At 48.2% G+C, this 16,468-nt stretch overlaps 1 protein-coding gene across 4 annotated transcripts in view; it reads right to left on the bottom strand.

Annotated features, from left to right (window-relative positions):
* Positions 1–16,468, bottom strand: part of TMEM255A (transmembrane protein 255A) — a 123,023-nt gene that overhangs the window by 12,365 nt on the left and 94,190 nt on the right. For all 4 annotated transcript variants that reach the window (XM_063937234.1, XM_063937232.1, XM_063937233.1 and 1 more), the window contains 2 exons: positions 15,874–15,942; positions 15,693–15,781 (listed from right to left, as the gene is read on the bottom strand). In XM_063937234.1, the coding sequence (XP_063793304.1) occupies positions 15,693–15,781; positions 15,874–15,942 (158 nt within the window). The remainder of the gene's footprint in view (positions 1–15,692; positions 15,782–15,873; positions 15,943–16,468) is intronic.

Raw genomic sequence — 16,468 nt, 5'->3', positions numbered from 1 at the left:
GGGGCCTCCTCTATATAACCCCGCCTCCAGGCACTGTGAGCTCAGTTTTAGACTTGGTGCCTGCATAAGCGGGTCACTTAACAGGGGGGCTGCGCAGGCAGCCCTGAAAAAGCTATTTAGAAGACTTCAAGGGCTGCAGCATTTCATATGTCAGTGTGACATACTGTACTGAGGCTCCATCACCTCCCCAGCAGCGTCGCATACTCCCGCTGGCTCTGTTCCCGGGTACTTGCGGCGGAGACGCTCAGGTTCCTAGGCACACCACAGCAGACGCCCTCCTGGATCACGTGGCTGCTTCTCAGGGAGGAGATAAGAGGGTCCCCCAGACGGGACCCCCCATTTAATCGCGTTCCGGTTGCGGTCTCAGGAGACGGACCGCGACACTGGCGTGGACACTGTGGCCGTACAGGGACCCCACTATATCCACCAGGGCAGGGCAGATTTTTAATAAGGCTCCATAGTACCAGGTGATGAGGACCAGCATAGGGGATAAGGCGTTTGACCTGTAGCCCCTCTCCCAGCTCCGGGCGCCATCTACAGCTGGTGTTCCCACCCTGAAGCTCTCCCTCACTCCCTGACTGAGACACTGGGCGCCATCTTCTAACTGTAGCTGCGACTGGTCTCCGGGACTGCAGGGCAAGGTCTCCTCTGTAATTCCACCTGATTTATCAGCGCTGTGATTCTACAGACACTTAAGTATTCTACATGTCATTTTAAGACAGCGTGAGTTAAGAACAAGTGTACCTCTACCAGAATATATTGTACGAGTATTCTGATATATACATCCGGTCTCAGACCGCGCATTGTTTTATATATATATATATATATATGTTGTCCAGTGCAATTTTATTGTCTGACTAAAATAATTATCTGCATTGTCACTCTGACTGTATGTGCCTGTATCTGCTGTGTGATTTTCACTTTCAGTGTATCCCAGCTATAGCGATCACTGTATTCTGTACCCTAGGACTAGGTGCGGCAGTGTCTCATATATAGTGCTGCACAGTATTTACCGTTAAGTGTATTCTACTGTGTACTCAGTCACATCATACCGGATTTTATTCGCTGGTGTTGTGTACTGTGTACGCAGTCACATAATACCGGAATTAGACGCTGGTGTTGTGTACTGTGTACGCTGTCACATACTAGGGGATTTATTTGCAAGTATTGTACTCTGGCTGTATCGTACTCATACACTCTGTGGTTACATGCAATGAAATGTCTTACACAAAGGGCGGGAAATCTGTGGACGCTCCTGTATCATGCAGCGCATGCGCCAGGGATTTGCCTGAGGGGGAAGCTTTCAATGATGGTCTGTGTAATATGTGCTACACATCTCCCGCTGCTCCTGTAGCCAATCAGGAGCCACCTTGGGCGGCGTTCTCCAATATGCTTAATACGCTTGTGGCACGCCTTACGCCCCCTATGGGACCACCTGTGCCATTGCAGCCACATATTCTCCCTATGGTTAATCCGCCCTGGGCGGATACTCTGTCTACCCAGATACAACAGTTGAATCTATCTGCAGTCAAGGGTTCATCTAAGCGGGCCTCCTCACAATCCACTAATATCTCAGATGATACCTCTGATGAGGCTGGGGAGTATACTGATCCGTCATACACTGAGACAGTCAAAACTACAACGCAAGTTGATGTCCCTGACATGGTGGAGGATATTAAGCTGATTCTACAAATGATGATGTAGATCCCACTACTGCATCTAAGAAGCCTGATAAATTTAAATGTCAGAAGGTAACTAAAGTAGTCTTACCACATTCTGACCATTTGGTAGACATACGTCAGGAACCCTGGTCTTCTCCAGGAAAGAAATTGTCCCTGTCTAAAAAGATGCTAGCTCGTTATCCTCTCTCCGCTGAGTTGTGTAACAAGTGGGAAAATCCACCGCCAGGGGAATTCCGATGTCACCCATCTTGTGGTGTCATCTACTCTGCCTGTCACCACTGTCACCTCACTGAAGGAACTGACAGATAAGCGTGTCGAAGGATGCCTGAAGTCTATTTATTCCCTTACAGGTGCTGTACACAGACCCACTATAGCAGCCTCTTGTGCCCCAAAGGGAACTGAAGCATGGGTTCAGGCACTAGAGGAAGAGCTGCCTCAGGATATATCTGACACTGCCAGACAATATCTATCTCATATTGCTACCGCCTCCCAATACACTCAGGAGTCGTCCTCTGAGGCAGGTGTAATGGCGGGCAAGGCATCAATTACGTCCATCCTGGCTCACCGAATTCTGTGGTTGAGGTCCTGGATGGTGGACCTGGACTTCAAAAAGACCTTGGAGGTACTCCCTTTTAAGGGAGACATCTTGTTTGGGGAGGAACTGAATAAGATTGTGACTGACTTAGCGGCTCCTAAGACTGCGTTTCTCCCAAACACTAATCCTACACAGAAGGGAAAGAGTACCACTTTTCATTCCTTTCGACCTCAAGGGAAAGCTAAAGGTCAGGCATACCCAAGACAAGCTCGTGCTCCCAAAACCACTAAGCCCAAAGCAAAACAATCCTGGGCTGCCCGTCAGCCTGCTTCCAAACAAGACAAGCCTGCTCCATGACGGTGTGGTCCTCACCCTGGGGGATCCCAGGGAGGGAGGTTGACTTATGCAATTCACCTAGTTCTGGTTAAAGACCACTTCAGATGGGTGCGAGAAGTCGTCTCTTGCGGGTACGCAATCTCTTTCAAGAGACATCCCCCTCACTAGTTCCGACCGATGGTTGTCCCTTTGGACCCGTTGAAGACACAAGCTCTACACCTGGTTCTGCGTTCCCTCCTGGATACAGGAGTGGTAGTGCCGATCCCCCTGTCCCAGAGAGGTGGAGGATACTACTCGACCCTGTTTCTAGTCCCGAAACCGAATTGGTCTTTCCGGCCTATACTCAACCTCAAATCACTGAACAAATTTGTGAGTGTCCAAGTTTCGTATGGAAACGCTGCGCTTGATTGTACTGGCCATTGAACCTGGAGATTATATGGTATCCCTGGATATACAAGTGTCACGATCCTGACTGTAGTTCTCATATTTGGTGACTTACCCCGACCATCTGTCCTGGATCCTGTGTCTTTTTGCTCACTGGGATAAACAGCTTGTCAGTACCATGAGTTTCCTGAGTGCAGAGTTAACGAGCTCCACCTGTGGTGATTAATCTGCTGTGTGAGTCTGAATTCAGCGGTCTGAGGTTTGGGCCTAGGGGCCAGCATCCTCTGTTTGTTTGCGGAGGTTCAGGCTTCGGTGTTCTTTCGGCCTGCTAGGCTTCACTCCACATCAGAGCCTAGTCTAGAGTACTCACGTGACAGTGACTGTTCACCTGGCCCAGAGCTGTCCAATCCTGTGCCAGCCTGAGACTCTCTGAATCACCTGACACTGCTCACCAATCACCAAGGACCAGGAAGTATAAGTCAGGAGACTTGAGTTGGAGACCAGAGAAGTAACTAGCGCAGGGCGAGCAGGGCACGCATGGGGCTGCCACGGGCCCTGGGCGCCGTGGCAGCCCCAGTAGAGGGGGGTGCCACCAGCACCTGCAAGGCCCACTCGCCCCATGCGCCCACCGCTGCCCACAGTCGCGTCAGGGTCCAGGCAGCAGCTAGCGACTGGAGCCCCGCCCCCTCATGGCTATATGCCGCGATTCGCGGGTCGGTGAGTGGTGGAGCCAACATGAAGTTTCTCATTGAAGGGTGTCATATTGCCCCTCCTCCCACTGACCCGCAAATCGCGGCAAGAGGCCGTGAGGGGGCGGAGCCTAGCGATGAGCATTCCCCTGGTCCTGCCCGAGCCTCCAGTCAGCACAGGACTGCCAGTGATTTCCTGCAGCATACCTCAGCCTCGTTCAGGTGTCCAGGTGTCAGTGTGTGTGTTTGTCTACATAATGTTTGTGTGTATGTCTTCAACGTGTGTGTATATTTTCTTCTATCTGTGTGTATATTTATGTGTGTATATGTGTATAATTGTTTATTTTGTGTGTGTATGTGTTCCATGTATGTATTCTATGTGTGTGTATAAGTAAGTGTGTGTATGTGTGTGTGTGTATGTATATGTATATATATATATATATATATATATATATATATATACATACATACATACATACATACATACATACATACATACACACACGGTGGTCGAAGTGGGCCGGTATGCTACGCTATGGCATACCTGCACTTCTCCACAGACCCGGAAGTATATATATATTGTAACACTGTAGGGGTGCAAGGTGCCTTTTCCTGGGGAATATGGCAGCATGCAGCAGCTGAGGAACAACACAAGTCCAGTTTCTGGTACAACTGACCCCGGCCAGTTTTATTGAAACAGAAAATAAAACAAACCCCAAAATAAAAATACCTTGCCTGTCCGGCACTAACTAAACATAAGATGTTCCTAACTGTCACTAAACAAAACACAGAGTTCTTCAGTACATACTGTATAGCTTACTTGCATCAGAAAGCGTGTCTCTCACACACAGATCCTGCAGCCTTCCCAGGCAGTCTGCCCATACTAATCAGGTTAGAAGCACTATATCACTCTTACACAGCTGAAACCCTGATTAGCCCTCTGTGAGGCCAAAGACCCGAACTGGGCCCAATGTCTAGAACTCGCCTTATCTCTCTCTCAGAGCCTTTACCCAGCTTTTACAGCAAACTGAAAAGGTTCAGACAAAACAAAAAGCATTTTTCCTAGAAGTTAACATTTTCTAAAACATGTAAGACAAGAACCTGGGACAAATATACCTGCCCTCAAACACTATCCCAGTGTTCTTGTCACATATCCCCCTCCCCTGTTTCGACCTAGGGGCCGGAACACTTGTAGCCCCCAAACAGAAGATGCGAGACAATGCATCTGCGTTGGCCAATTGTGTTCCCGGTCTATGTTCGACCGTAAACTTAAAGTCCTGCAACGCTAGAAACCATCTAGTTACACGAGCATTCTTGCCTCTATTTACATACATCCATTTTAAAGGGGCATGGTCTGTCACTAGTCTGAATTGTCTACCCAAGAGGTAATATCTCAAGGTATCTAGTGCCCACTTAATGGCCAAAGCCTCCTTTTCCACAATGGCATACCTTTTTTCATGCTCATTGAGTTTCCTACTCAAATAAATGATAGGGTGTTCGTCCCCATCTCTGGTTTGGGACAGCACAGCACCTATCCCAACATCTGAGGCATCTGTCTGTACCACAAATTCTTTTGAAAAATCTGGTGTTATCAACACCGGTTGTGAACACAAAGCCACTTTTAACGCTTGGAACGCCTTTTCTGCATCAGGGTTCCATTTCACCACATTTGACTGCTTCCCTTTGGTAAGGTCTGACAACGGCACCGCTGTTGTCGCAAAATTAGGAATAAACCGTCTATAGTACCCAGTAATTCCCAAAAAAGCCCTTACCTGTTTTTTATTCACTGGACGAGGCCAGTTTTGAATAGCATCAACTTTATTCAATTGGGGCCTAATCAGACCTCTGCCTATGGTGAAGCCCAAGTATTTGACCTCCTCCATTGCGAGGCAGCACTTCTTTGGGTTAGCAGTTAACCCTGCCTCTCTGATTGAGTCCAGTACTGCTTGTACTTTAACCAAATGTGACCCCCAGTCTGTACTGTGAATTACCACATCATCCAAATAGGCAGCTGCATATTTTCTATGGGGCCTCAAAATTTTATCCATCGCCCGTTGAAAGGTTGCTGGAGCCCCATGCAACCCAAAGGGTAACATCTTATACTGGTACAGCCCCTCCGGAACCGAAAAGGCTGTTTTTTCTTTGGCGCTATCAGATAAAGGTATTTGCCAGTAACCTTTGGTCAGGTCCAATGTGGTGAGAAACCTGGCTGTTCCCAGCCTTTCTACAAGCTCATCCACACGGGGCATGGGGTATGCGTCAAACTTGGACACCTCATTTAACTTACGAAAGTCATTACAGAAGCGTATGCTACCGTCGGGCTTCGGGATGAGCACTATGGGACTGGACCACTCACTGTTAGACTCCTCTATGACTCCAAGTTCTAACATGGTTTTAACTTCCTTAGAAATAGCTTCTCGCTGAGCTTCAGGAATCCTATATGGCTTTAAATGAACCCTGACCCCTGGTTCTGTGACAATGTCATGTTTTATTATGGTCGTTCGGCCAGGCAGCTCTGAAAATACCTCCCTATTTTGGATGAGAAATTCTTTAACCTGATTGTTCTGATCAGCTGATAATGTCTCTGACACCTTCACTGCGGGAAGCAACCGGGGTGAAGACACCGAAGGGCAAGGCTCCGCTGACAGAGACAACCTATCTTTCCAGGGTTTGATTAAGTTAACATGGTAGATCTGTTCGGGTTTTCTCTTTCCCGGCTGGTATACTTTGTAATTAACCTCATTCACTTTTTCCCTAATCTCAAATGGACCCTGCCATTTAGCTAGGAATTTGCTTTCCACAGTGGGTACCAAAACAAGAACTCTATCTCCAGGAGCAAATTCCCGTATCTTGGCACTCCGGTTATAGACCCTCTGTTGAGCACTTTGGGCCTGTTCCATGTGCTCTCTGACAACAGGTACCACGGCTGCAATCCTATCCTGCATTTGTGTTACATGCTCAATAACGCTTCTATAAGGAGTGGGCTGTCCTTCCCACGTCTCTTTGGCAACATCCAACAGCCCTCTGGGGTGTCTACCATACAACAAATCAAATGGAGAAAACCCCGTAGAGGACTGAGGAACTTCTCTGATGGCCATTAACAAGTAGGGCAACAAACAATCCCAGTTTTTCCCATCTCTCTCAACAACCTTTTTTAACATACTTTTTAATGTTTTATTAAACCTTTCCACCAACCCGTCAGTTTGGGGATGGTAGATGGACGTCCTGAGGTGAGTGACCTTAAATAACTTGCACAATTCTTTCATGATCCTTGACATAAATGGAGTACCTTGGTCAGTCAAAATTTCTTTTGGTATTCCCACTCTACTAAATACCTGCACCAGCTCCCTAGCTATCGCCTTGGTTGTGATAGTGCGTAAAGGGACAGCCTCAGGATATCGAGTGGCATAGTCCATAATTACCAGGATATACTGATGGCCCCGAGCAGACTTTAACAAGGGCCCCACGAGATCCATGGCTATTCTGTCAAACGGGACCTCTATAATAGGCATGGGAACTAGTGGGCTCCTGAAATGGGGTCTAGGGGCATGATACTGGCATTCAGGACAGGAAGAACAATATTCAGACACTTCTTTATAAACCCCTGGCCAAAAGAACCTTTGTAAAACTCTTTCAGTGGTTTTTTCTGCCCCTAAATGTCCTGCGGTAACGTGACTATGAGCTAAATCTAGTACCGTTCTCCGATAAGGCTGGGGAACTACCAGCTGTTCCACCACATCCTCACCCCTTTTGACAATGTGGTACAAGAGCTCATTACAGATGGCCATGTGGGGATACGTAACCCTGTCACCTGGTACCACAGGTTCCCCATTAACAATCTTAACATTCTCTCTAGCCTTTATTAAGGTAGGATCCTTTAACTGTTCAGACGCAAACAGATCCTTCTTTACCTCCAGGTCAGGCACGCTTTCAGTTCTAACTACTATGTCTCTGTTCCCGGCAAGAGGGTCCTCACTGGACTCCCCATCTGTCACTTCCCCAGCCAAACTAGCAAAAGGCAAAGGGCCAGAAAGTTCCGAAGACCCACGTACATCCATAAAATCACCGGTATTATCAACTGGCTTTTTACTTCTCACATCTGTTGATAACCGTGATTCCCACAGTTTCCAAAAATGAGGAAAATCCCTCCCTATTATGGCCTCATGCACCAAGGTAGGGACCAGTCCCACTTTAACCATTGCTGACCCACAACAAGTTTCTATATTCACCTCAGCAGTGGCATAATATTGGGTATCCCCATGTATGCAAGTTACCCCAATAGGTATTTGCTGGACCTTTAAGGGGTTCACTAACCCAGCTTTCACGAGGGTAACTAAACTTCCTGAATCTAGCAAGGCCTCTACCCGGTTACCTTCTAAGAACACATCACACATTTGTTTTTCCAGCTCAGGTGAAGGTACCACAGTACAGGCTAACCTAGCAAAGAAAGACATTCTGCGACATTCAAAGGCAGCATCACATTGCATGGGTTCTTGCGTGACTGGGCAATTGGCAATAACATGACCTGGCATACCACACCTAAAACATTTAACCACACGATTATCAACCCATTTGGGCAGCATAGACCGTTCTAGCCCCATTGGCCTGTTTCCAGGGCCAGTGTTTACAGTCTCTCCAGCCTTGCGTTCTCTTAACCGCCCAGCAACGTTTTCCCACGGAACAGTCTTACCAGTCTTTACTGAAGGGCGCTGTCGAGGATCTATGTGTTGCTGGGTGGTCATCAGTAGTTCCTCTGCTGCCAAATACCTCTCTACCATGTCCACTAATTGGTCAGCAGTACCCGGGTTTCCATGGCTCACCCACTTGCGCAGGACCATGGGCAAAGATCTCAAGTAGCGGTCCATGACGACTCTTTCCACCATCTGGGGACCAGTTAATGTCTCTGGCTGCAGCCATTTTTTTGTTAGCTGAATAAGGTCGTGCATCTGGGAGCGCGGAGGCTTCTCCATGGCGTACAGCCAACGGTGCACCCGTTGTGCTCGTACTGACAGCGTGACTCCCAGGCGGGTCAGGATCTCAGTCTTTAGTTTATCATAGTCCCGAGCCTCAGCAGGGCTTAAATCAAAGTAAGCTTTTTGGGGCTCACCTGACAGGAAAGGTGCCAGCAGACTGGCCCACTGTGCTTTCGGCCAGTTCTCACGCTCGGCAGTCCTTTCAAACGTGGTCAGATAGGCCTCCACATCATCAGCCTCTGTCATTTTCTGCAGGAAGTGACTGGCTCGTATAGAACTAGAGCTGGTTGGAGCACTGACGGCCACATCTCCAACCCGAGCTGCAAGTCTCTGCACCACTTCTGCTAAGGCCTCTCTATCCTGACGCTGTTGCCTGTAAAGTTCATCAACAACTGCCTGCTGTTGTCTCTTATTTTCCTCCATTGCCACCTGCTGCTGTCTGTTGGCCTCCTGCTGTAGTCTCCAATTTTCCTCCATTGCCACCTGCTGTTGTCTCCTATTTTCCTCCATTGCCACCTGCTGCTGTCGGTTGGCCTCCTGCTGAGCCGCTGTAGCTTGCAGCAAGGCTTTAAGCAGATCCTCCATGTCAACAGATTTTTCAGGCGGCTTTGCAGCTGCTTTCACCCAGGACATATATCAAACCCTCAGGGGTGAGTCTCAGTAACTTCACACTGGGCTGTATCTGCATAAACCACCGTTTTCTGCAGACCTCACAAAGCTGCTGCTTTCACTTATGCGCAGAACGGCCTGCTCGCATTCTCCACCAAGTTGTAACACTGTAGGGGTGCAAGGTGCCTTTTCCTGGGGAATATGGCAGCATGCAGCAGCTGAGGAACAACACAAGTCCAGTTTCTGGTACAACTGACCCCGGCCAGTTTTATTGAAACAGAAAATAAAACAAACCCCAAAATAAAAATACCTTGCCTGTCCGGCACTAACTAAACATAAGATGTTCCTAACTGTCACTAAACAAAACACAGAGTTCTTCAGTACATACTGTATAGCTTACTTGCATCAGAAAGCGTGTCTCTCACACACAGATCCTGCAGCCTTCCCAGGCAGTCTGCCCATACTAATCAGGTTAGAAGCACTATATCACTCTTACACAGCTGAAACCCTGATTAGCCCTCTGTGAGGCCAAAGACCCGAACTGGGCCCAATGTCTAGAACTCGCCTTATCTCTCTCTCAGAGCCTTTACCCAGCTTTTACAGCAAACTGAAAAGGTTCAGACAAAACAAAAAGCATTTTTCCTAGAAGTTAACATTTTCTAAAACATGTAAGACAAGAACCTGGGACAAATATACCTGCCCTCAAACACTATCCCAGTGTTCTTGTCACAATATATATATTTTTTTTAATTAGCAGTGTGTAGGAAGGAGGCCGGAGGTCCTGGAGGACTCACCCTGGAAGAAGGAGTTGGCCGCGCACCCCGGGAGTGGATTTCGCTGCGGGAAAACAGTGCTGGGTCATACCGAAGACCGGAGGAGGAGCGGAGACCTGCGCACCGGCTGAAGAGACACAAGGGAGCGAGCCGCAGGACCAGGAGAGGACCAACGCCAGGAATGAGCTCCCCACGCCTGCGCCTGTCACCGGAGCGACCAGAGCCGTCCGCACTGAGTGGAGAAGACGCTGCAGAAGAGGAGTCCAGCCAGCTGCAGGACCGGGGAAGGACATCCAACCTTCAGCGGACTGGGACCCTGCAGCAAGGGAGGAGACTGACAAGCGACGGGAGCACCGGCATCGCGGAGGACATCCGCTTACCAGAGCAAGGACCCGCAGAAGACCCCAGCTGGCTGAAAAAAGACGGCACGGAACAGCGGGGAGGACGGCGCAGATTGGGAGCCTGCAGCTGGAGAGAAGATCCCACTTCAGAGCACAGCAGACCACACTGAAAAGGGTGATCCCCGGTGCGGTGCTCTGCATCCCGGGTGGCGCCGAAGACGTGGAGTGTCGGAGGTGGCAGAAGTGCCGCAGCTTGGGGTGAGAAATCGCTGCAACCCTTCTGCTGCAAAACTCTGCAATTAGTCAATTAAGGGTGTAGGCTCCCCTCGCCACAGTGCCCTGCAGGATTAGTTAATTAAGGGGGTAGGCTCCCCTCACCACACTGCCCCGCGGGCCTTGTTAATTAAGGGGGTAGGACCGACTCACTCTATAATGTGTATTTCGGCTAATTCTATGTGCTATAATGTGAATTTCGGCTCATACCATGTGGTATAATGTGAATTTCGGCTCATACCGTGTGCTAGTATGTGAATTTCGGCTCATACCGCGTGCTAGTATGTGAATTTCGGCTCATACCATGTGGTATAATGTGAATTTTGGCGCATATGCTTTCCTTTTGTAGGTGTTTTTTTTTGGGGGTGGGGTAGACGCCATTACTGATCTTGCCCTGGGCTCCAAAAACCCTAGTTACGCCTCTGTTGGAGACTCTGCCAGTTCCTTGTGTCACACACAGCTCGTGACACAGCTCTGTGTGAGCTTTGAAGCTGAGCTCCCTAAAGGTAACACTTGTACTTCGGTTCCTGTAAAACTCTGCTCTTTTGCTTCCCAGTCTGGATTACAGTTGTGTTACCATTGATAGACCAGTATTCTACAGTCTCATCTTAAAGCCACACCTGCAGTATTCTACAGTCTCATTTTAAAGCCACAGCTGCAGTATTCTTCAGTCTCATCTTAAAGCCACAGCTGCAGTGTTCGTCAGTCTCATCTTAAAGCCACAGCTGCAGTATTCTACAGTCTCATCTTAAAGCCACAGCTGCAGTATTCTTCAGTCTCATCTTAAAGCCACAGCTGCAGTATTCTACAGTCTCATCTTAAAGCCACAGCTGCAGTATTCTAGTCTCATCTTAAAGCCACAGCTGCAGTATTCTTCAGTCTCATCTTAAAGCCACAGCTGCAGTATTCTACAGTCTCATCTTAAAGCCACAGCTGCAGTATTCTACAGTCTCATCTTAAAGCCACAGCTGCAGTATTCTTCAGTCTCATCTTAAAGCCACAGCTGCAGTATTCTACAGTCTCATCTTAAAGTCACAGCTGCAGTATTCTCCAGTCTCATCTTAAAGCCACAGCTGCAGTATTCTTCAGTCTCGTCTTAAAGCCACAGCTGCAGTGTTCTTCAGCCTTGTCTTAAAGTCACAGCCACAGTCATCGTTCTACTTTCAGTTGCGTTTCCAGTTATATCCGGTACCAGCCCAGATTACAGTTGCGTTCCAGTATACCAGTACAACAACCCAATTCACAGTGCGGTACCCAGTTTCACCGGTAACCAGCCTGGTTCTCAGTCTCACCAGTAACCAGTCCGGTTCTTAATCTCGCCAGTAACCAGCCCAGTTCTGCGCAACTCCAGAGAACCTATTTCATAGTAACCTTGAGTACACAAGCGCCCACTCCTGTGACAGTATATCCAGTTCAATCTCACCAATACATTCACCATCCTGCTATCAACACCAAGTCCCTGGTGATCCAGTGGTCAGGATACGGCTTCCTCTGCCAAGGCATGGATTCGATCCCCTGTCAGGGATTGCTCCTTCTTCTCACTGATTCCTACAGACCAGCCTAATATACACATAGTCCTCCAGTCGCCCGCACAGTCTTCACTAACACCGGGTTCACAAAAACCACGGCCATGACAACAAGATGCCTATCTGCATAAACCTATTGCAATATCGCATCAGCAATATCTGCGGTTTGCTATTGGCAACCTTCATTATCAATTTCAGGCTCTGCCGTTTGGACTGGCCACGGCCCCTCGGATCTTCACCAAGGTTATGGCCGTGATGACGGCTCATCTGTGTCGTCAGGGAATCAGGATCCTGCCATATCTGGATGACTTGCTGATCCTGGCGAACTCCCAAGAAGTCCTTCTCAGTCATCTACAACTGACAGTAAACTTCCTACAAGCCCACGGGTGGCTTGTCAACTGGAAGAAGTCCTCTCTGGTCCCTGCTTGGAGCATGGTGCACATGGGGGCACTGCTGGACACACACAGCCAAAGAGAGTTTCTGTTTCCAGAGACAGGATACGATGCTTCCTCTCTCACCCGAGAGTGTTGATACACTCGGCAATGCAAGTACTAGGCCTCATGGTGTCGGCGTTCGACATGGTAGAGTACGCTCAGTTTCATTCCTTCCCTCTATAGAGGTTAATCCTTTCCAAGTGGGATGGCCTGCCTCATCGGATCAGGGCCCTCATTCCGAGTTGTTCGCTCGCAAGGCGAATGTAGCAGAGTTACACACGCTAAGCCGCCGCCTACTGGGAGTGAATCTTAGCTTCTTAAAATTGCGACCGACGTACGCGCAATATTGCGATTACAAACGAGTTAGCAGTTTCAGAGTAGCTCCAGACTTACTCTGCCTGTGCGATCATTTCAGTGCTTGTCGTTCCTGGTTGACGTCACAAACACACCCAGCGTTCGCCCAGGCACTCCCACCGTTTCCCCGGCCACTCCTGCGTTTTTTCCGGAAACGGTAGCGTTTTCAGCCACACGCCCCTGAAACGCCGTGTATCCGCCCAGTAACACCCATTTCCTGTCAATCACATTACGATCGCCGGAGCGAAGAAAAAGCCGTGAGTAAAAATACTTTCTTCATAGTAAAGTTACTTGGCGCAGTCGCAGTGCGAACATTGCGCATGCGTACTAAGCGGATTTTCACTGCGATGCGATGAAAAATACCGAGCGAACAACTCGGAATGAGGGCCCAGGTCTCAAATGAACTCCTTGACTCCGGAGGTTCGTTTGTCACTGAGCTGGTGGCTACAGGACGAACAGTTGAGCAGGGGCCGTCCCTTCTGGATTCCCAACTGGGTCCTCCTGACTATGGATGCCAGTCTGAGGGGTTGGGACGCTGTGCTGGAGCAACACTCTCTCCAGGGTCGGTGGATCAGGGAGGAATCTCTCCCAATAAACATTCTGGAATTGCGGGCAGTGTTCAATTATTTGATTCTTGCCCTGCCTCTGATACAGAACAGGCCTGTTCAAGTATAATCAGACAACGCCACCATGGTGGCTTACATAAATCATCAAGGAAACACTCAAAGCCGCATGGCAATGATGTAAGTATCAAAAATCCTTTATTGGGCGGAACGCCATCTGCCAGCAATATCGGCAGTGTTCATTCTGGGGTTCCTCAACTGGGAAGCGGACTTCCTCAGTCATTAGGACGTACATGCCGGATAGTGGAGTCTTCATCTGGAAGTCTTTCAATGCCTAGGGGACAAGTGGGGCCTACCAGATGTAGACCTGATGGCATCTCGACACAATCACAATGTTCCAGTCTTCGGATCAAGGACAAGGGATCCACAAGCAGCGTTCGTGGACACACTGGCAATTCCATGGAACTTTCGGCTGCCCTACTTGTTCCCTCCAGTGTCACTCCTGCCAAGGGTACTACGGAAGTTCAAGCTAGAAAGAGGAATACTGCTTCTAGTTGCTCCAGCGTGGCCCCAACGGCATTGGTTCTCAGACCTTCTACTTCCTAAACACCCAGACCTCCTCATTCAGGGCCCTTGTGTCTACCCGGACCTGGCCAGACTGGCTTTGACGGCGTGGCTCTTGAAGCTTCACTCCTGAGGGCCAAAGGATTCTCCGAGGTGGTTATCCAAACTATGCTAAAGGCCCGCAAACCAGCTTCTGCGCGGATTTATTATAGGGTCTGGAATTCTTACTTCACCTGGTGTGCTGCTAAGAATTATGATGCTTACAAGTTTAGTACTTCCAGACTTCTGGCTTTTTTGCAATAAGGCCTGGATTTAGGACTTCGTCTGGCCTCCCTCAAGGTTCACATATCTCCCTTGTGTTTCAGAGGAAAATTGCATCTATTCCTGACGTTCATACATTCGCTCAGGGCATACTGCGGATTCAGCCTCCCTATGTCCCTCCTGTGGCTCCATGGGATTTGTCTGTTGTTCTGAATGCCCTGCAAGAGTCTCCATTTGAACCTCTTGAGTCAGTGGACCTTAAATGGTTCACAGCCAAGGTCCTGTTTCTGCTAGCTATTGCCTCAGATAGGTGGGTGTCGGACTTAGGTGCTTTGTCCTGTTGTCCACTTTTTCTGATATTCCATCGTGACCAGGCAGTTCTGAGAACTATCCCAGGTTACTTACCTAAAGTGGTGTCATCTTTTCACCTTTACCAAGAGATTGTGGTTCCAGCCTTCATCTCTTCTGACTTGTCCTCCAAAGATCGGTTTTTGTATGTGGTGAGGGCTCTCCGTGTTTATGTGGAGGGGACTGCCTCTATCAGGAGGTCAGATACCCTTTTTGTACTATTTGGTTTCCACAAACGTGGCTGGCCTACGAATAAGCAAACCTTGGCCAGATGGGTTAGAATGGTAATTGCACAAGCTTATGCGCAGGCTGGGCTCCCGGCTCCTGCTGCTATTAAGGCCCATTCTACTCGGTCTGTTGGACCTTCTTGGGCGGCCTGCCATGGCGTGTCTGCATAATAACTGTGCAAGACGGCTATGTGTTCCTCAGTGAACACGTTCATTAGGTTCTATGCCTTTGATACTTCCGCTTCCCATGATGCTTCCTTTGGATGCCGGGTTCTCATACCCGCTAAGGTGCGTCCCCTCCCTTGAGCAACTGCTTTAGGACATCCCCGATGTATTCCCTGTGGAACACAGTGTACCCCACTGCAGAAAAGGAGATTTATGGTACACTTACCTTTGTTAAATCTCTTTCTGCAAGGTACACTGGGTTCCACAGGGCACCCACCCTGACGCACTTAGCTTCTTTGGGTTTGTATGGCATTAGCCGCTAGTCCCTTCTCCTGTCGTAAGAACGTGTTTCTATGTGACTAACATCTGCCTTCTCTTTTGCCTGCTTCTGAGCTCACAGTGCCTGGAGGCGGGGTTATATAGAGGAGGCCCCGCAATGCATCCTGGGACAGTCTAAAGCTTTAGCCTGTTGGTGCCTCTGGATCAAGATCCATCACTACACCCCGATGTATTCCCTGTGGAATCCAGTGTACCTCGCAGAAAGAGATTTAACTAGGGTAAGTCTACCAAAAATCTCCTTTTTTTTTTTAATTGTTACTGCAGGAATGTGCATATCTGAAAAACAAGAACCTAAAGCCCTGTTGTTGTTTCTCACCTCCCGCAGTTATACAGCTCACAGCAGTAACATGTGTTGCTCTTTATCTTCAAAAAGCAAGAGCCCCGAGCTGGAATCTGACATGTCACCTGAGCAGGAGATAAACAAACAGGAAACTTTTTCAATCCAGAAATCCTTAATGGTCAACATACAAAACATAGTAACTGAAATCAAATCTCACCTCAGTGGTGTGTTCACTGTCTGCAGAGATATAGTATCGACATTTGCCTGCATAGATAGGTCTGAGATCCTTTCAAATAAAAGAAGTCATATTAAATAGTTTTCTTTTAATGTCCTACAATGTGTATCATGTTGTTGCAACAGAATATTTAATCTTAGAATATGAAATTACGTGTCCACATTTAGGCACTTTCCAGGATTAACATACAGATAGTAGCTAAAATGTTCATATAAACAGGATGAAAATAGCTGATATTCCTCCAAGCTCCTCCTCTCTTTATTAGACAATCCCTCCCAGGGGATCAATAGATGCTAATGCCACAGTTCAAATAAGCAGCGAACGCTTGACGTGTTTCGGATCATCCTTTTTCAAAGCTGTTCTGATGCTATTAACAAAACCTAAAGTAACATTATCAATTGGTCATCGTCATCATCATCGATCTGACTACAAATCTCCCATTCTCTGTAATTATACTGTATCTGTATATATGTCTCCAAATTAATGAGTCTCTTGGATCCCTCTTGATTATTATCCAATATTCGGGGCAGTGTTAATTTTGACAAGGATTTTCAATTTAGTTTTAGACTTAGTTGCT

The sequence above is a fragment of the Pseudophryne corroboree genome, chromosome 8 (genome assembly GCF_028390025.1).
Source record: "Pseudophryne corroboree isolate aPseCor3 chromosome 8, aPseCor3.hap2, whole genome shotgun sequence".
NCBI classification, from domain to species: Eukaryota; Metazoa; Chordata; class Amphibia; order Anura; family Myobatrachidae; genus Pseudophryne; species Pseudophryne corroboree.
Note: the sequence above shows the minus strand (reverse complement) of the source record. Positions and strands in the feature narration are given on the sequence as shown.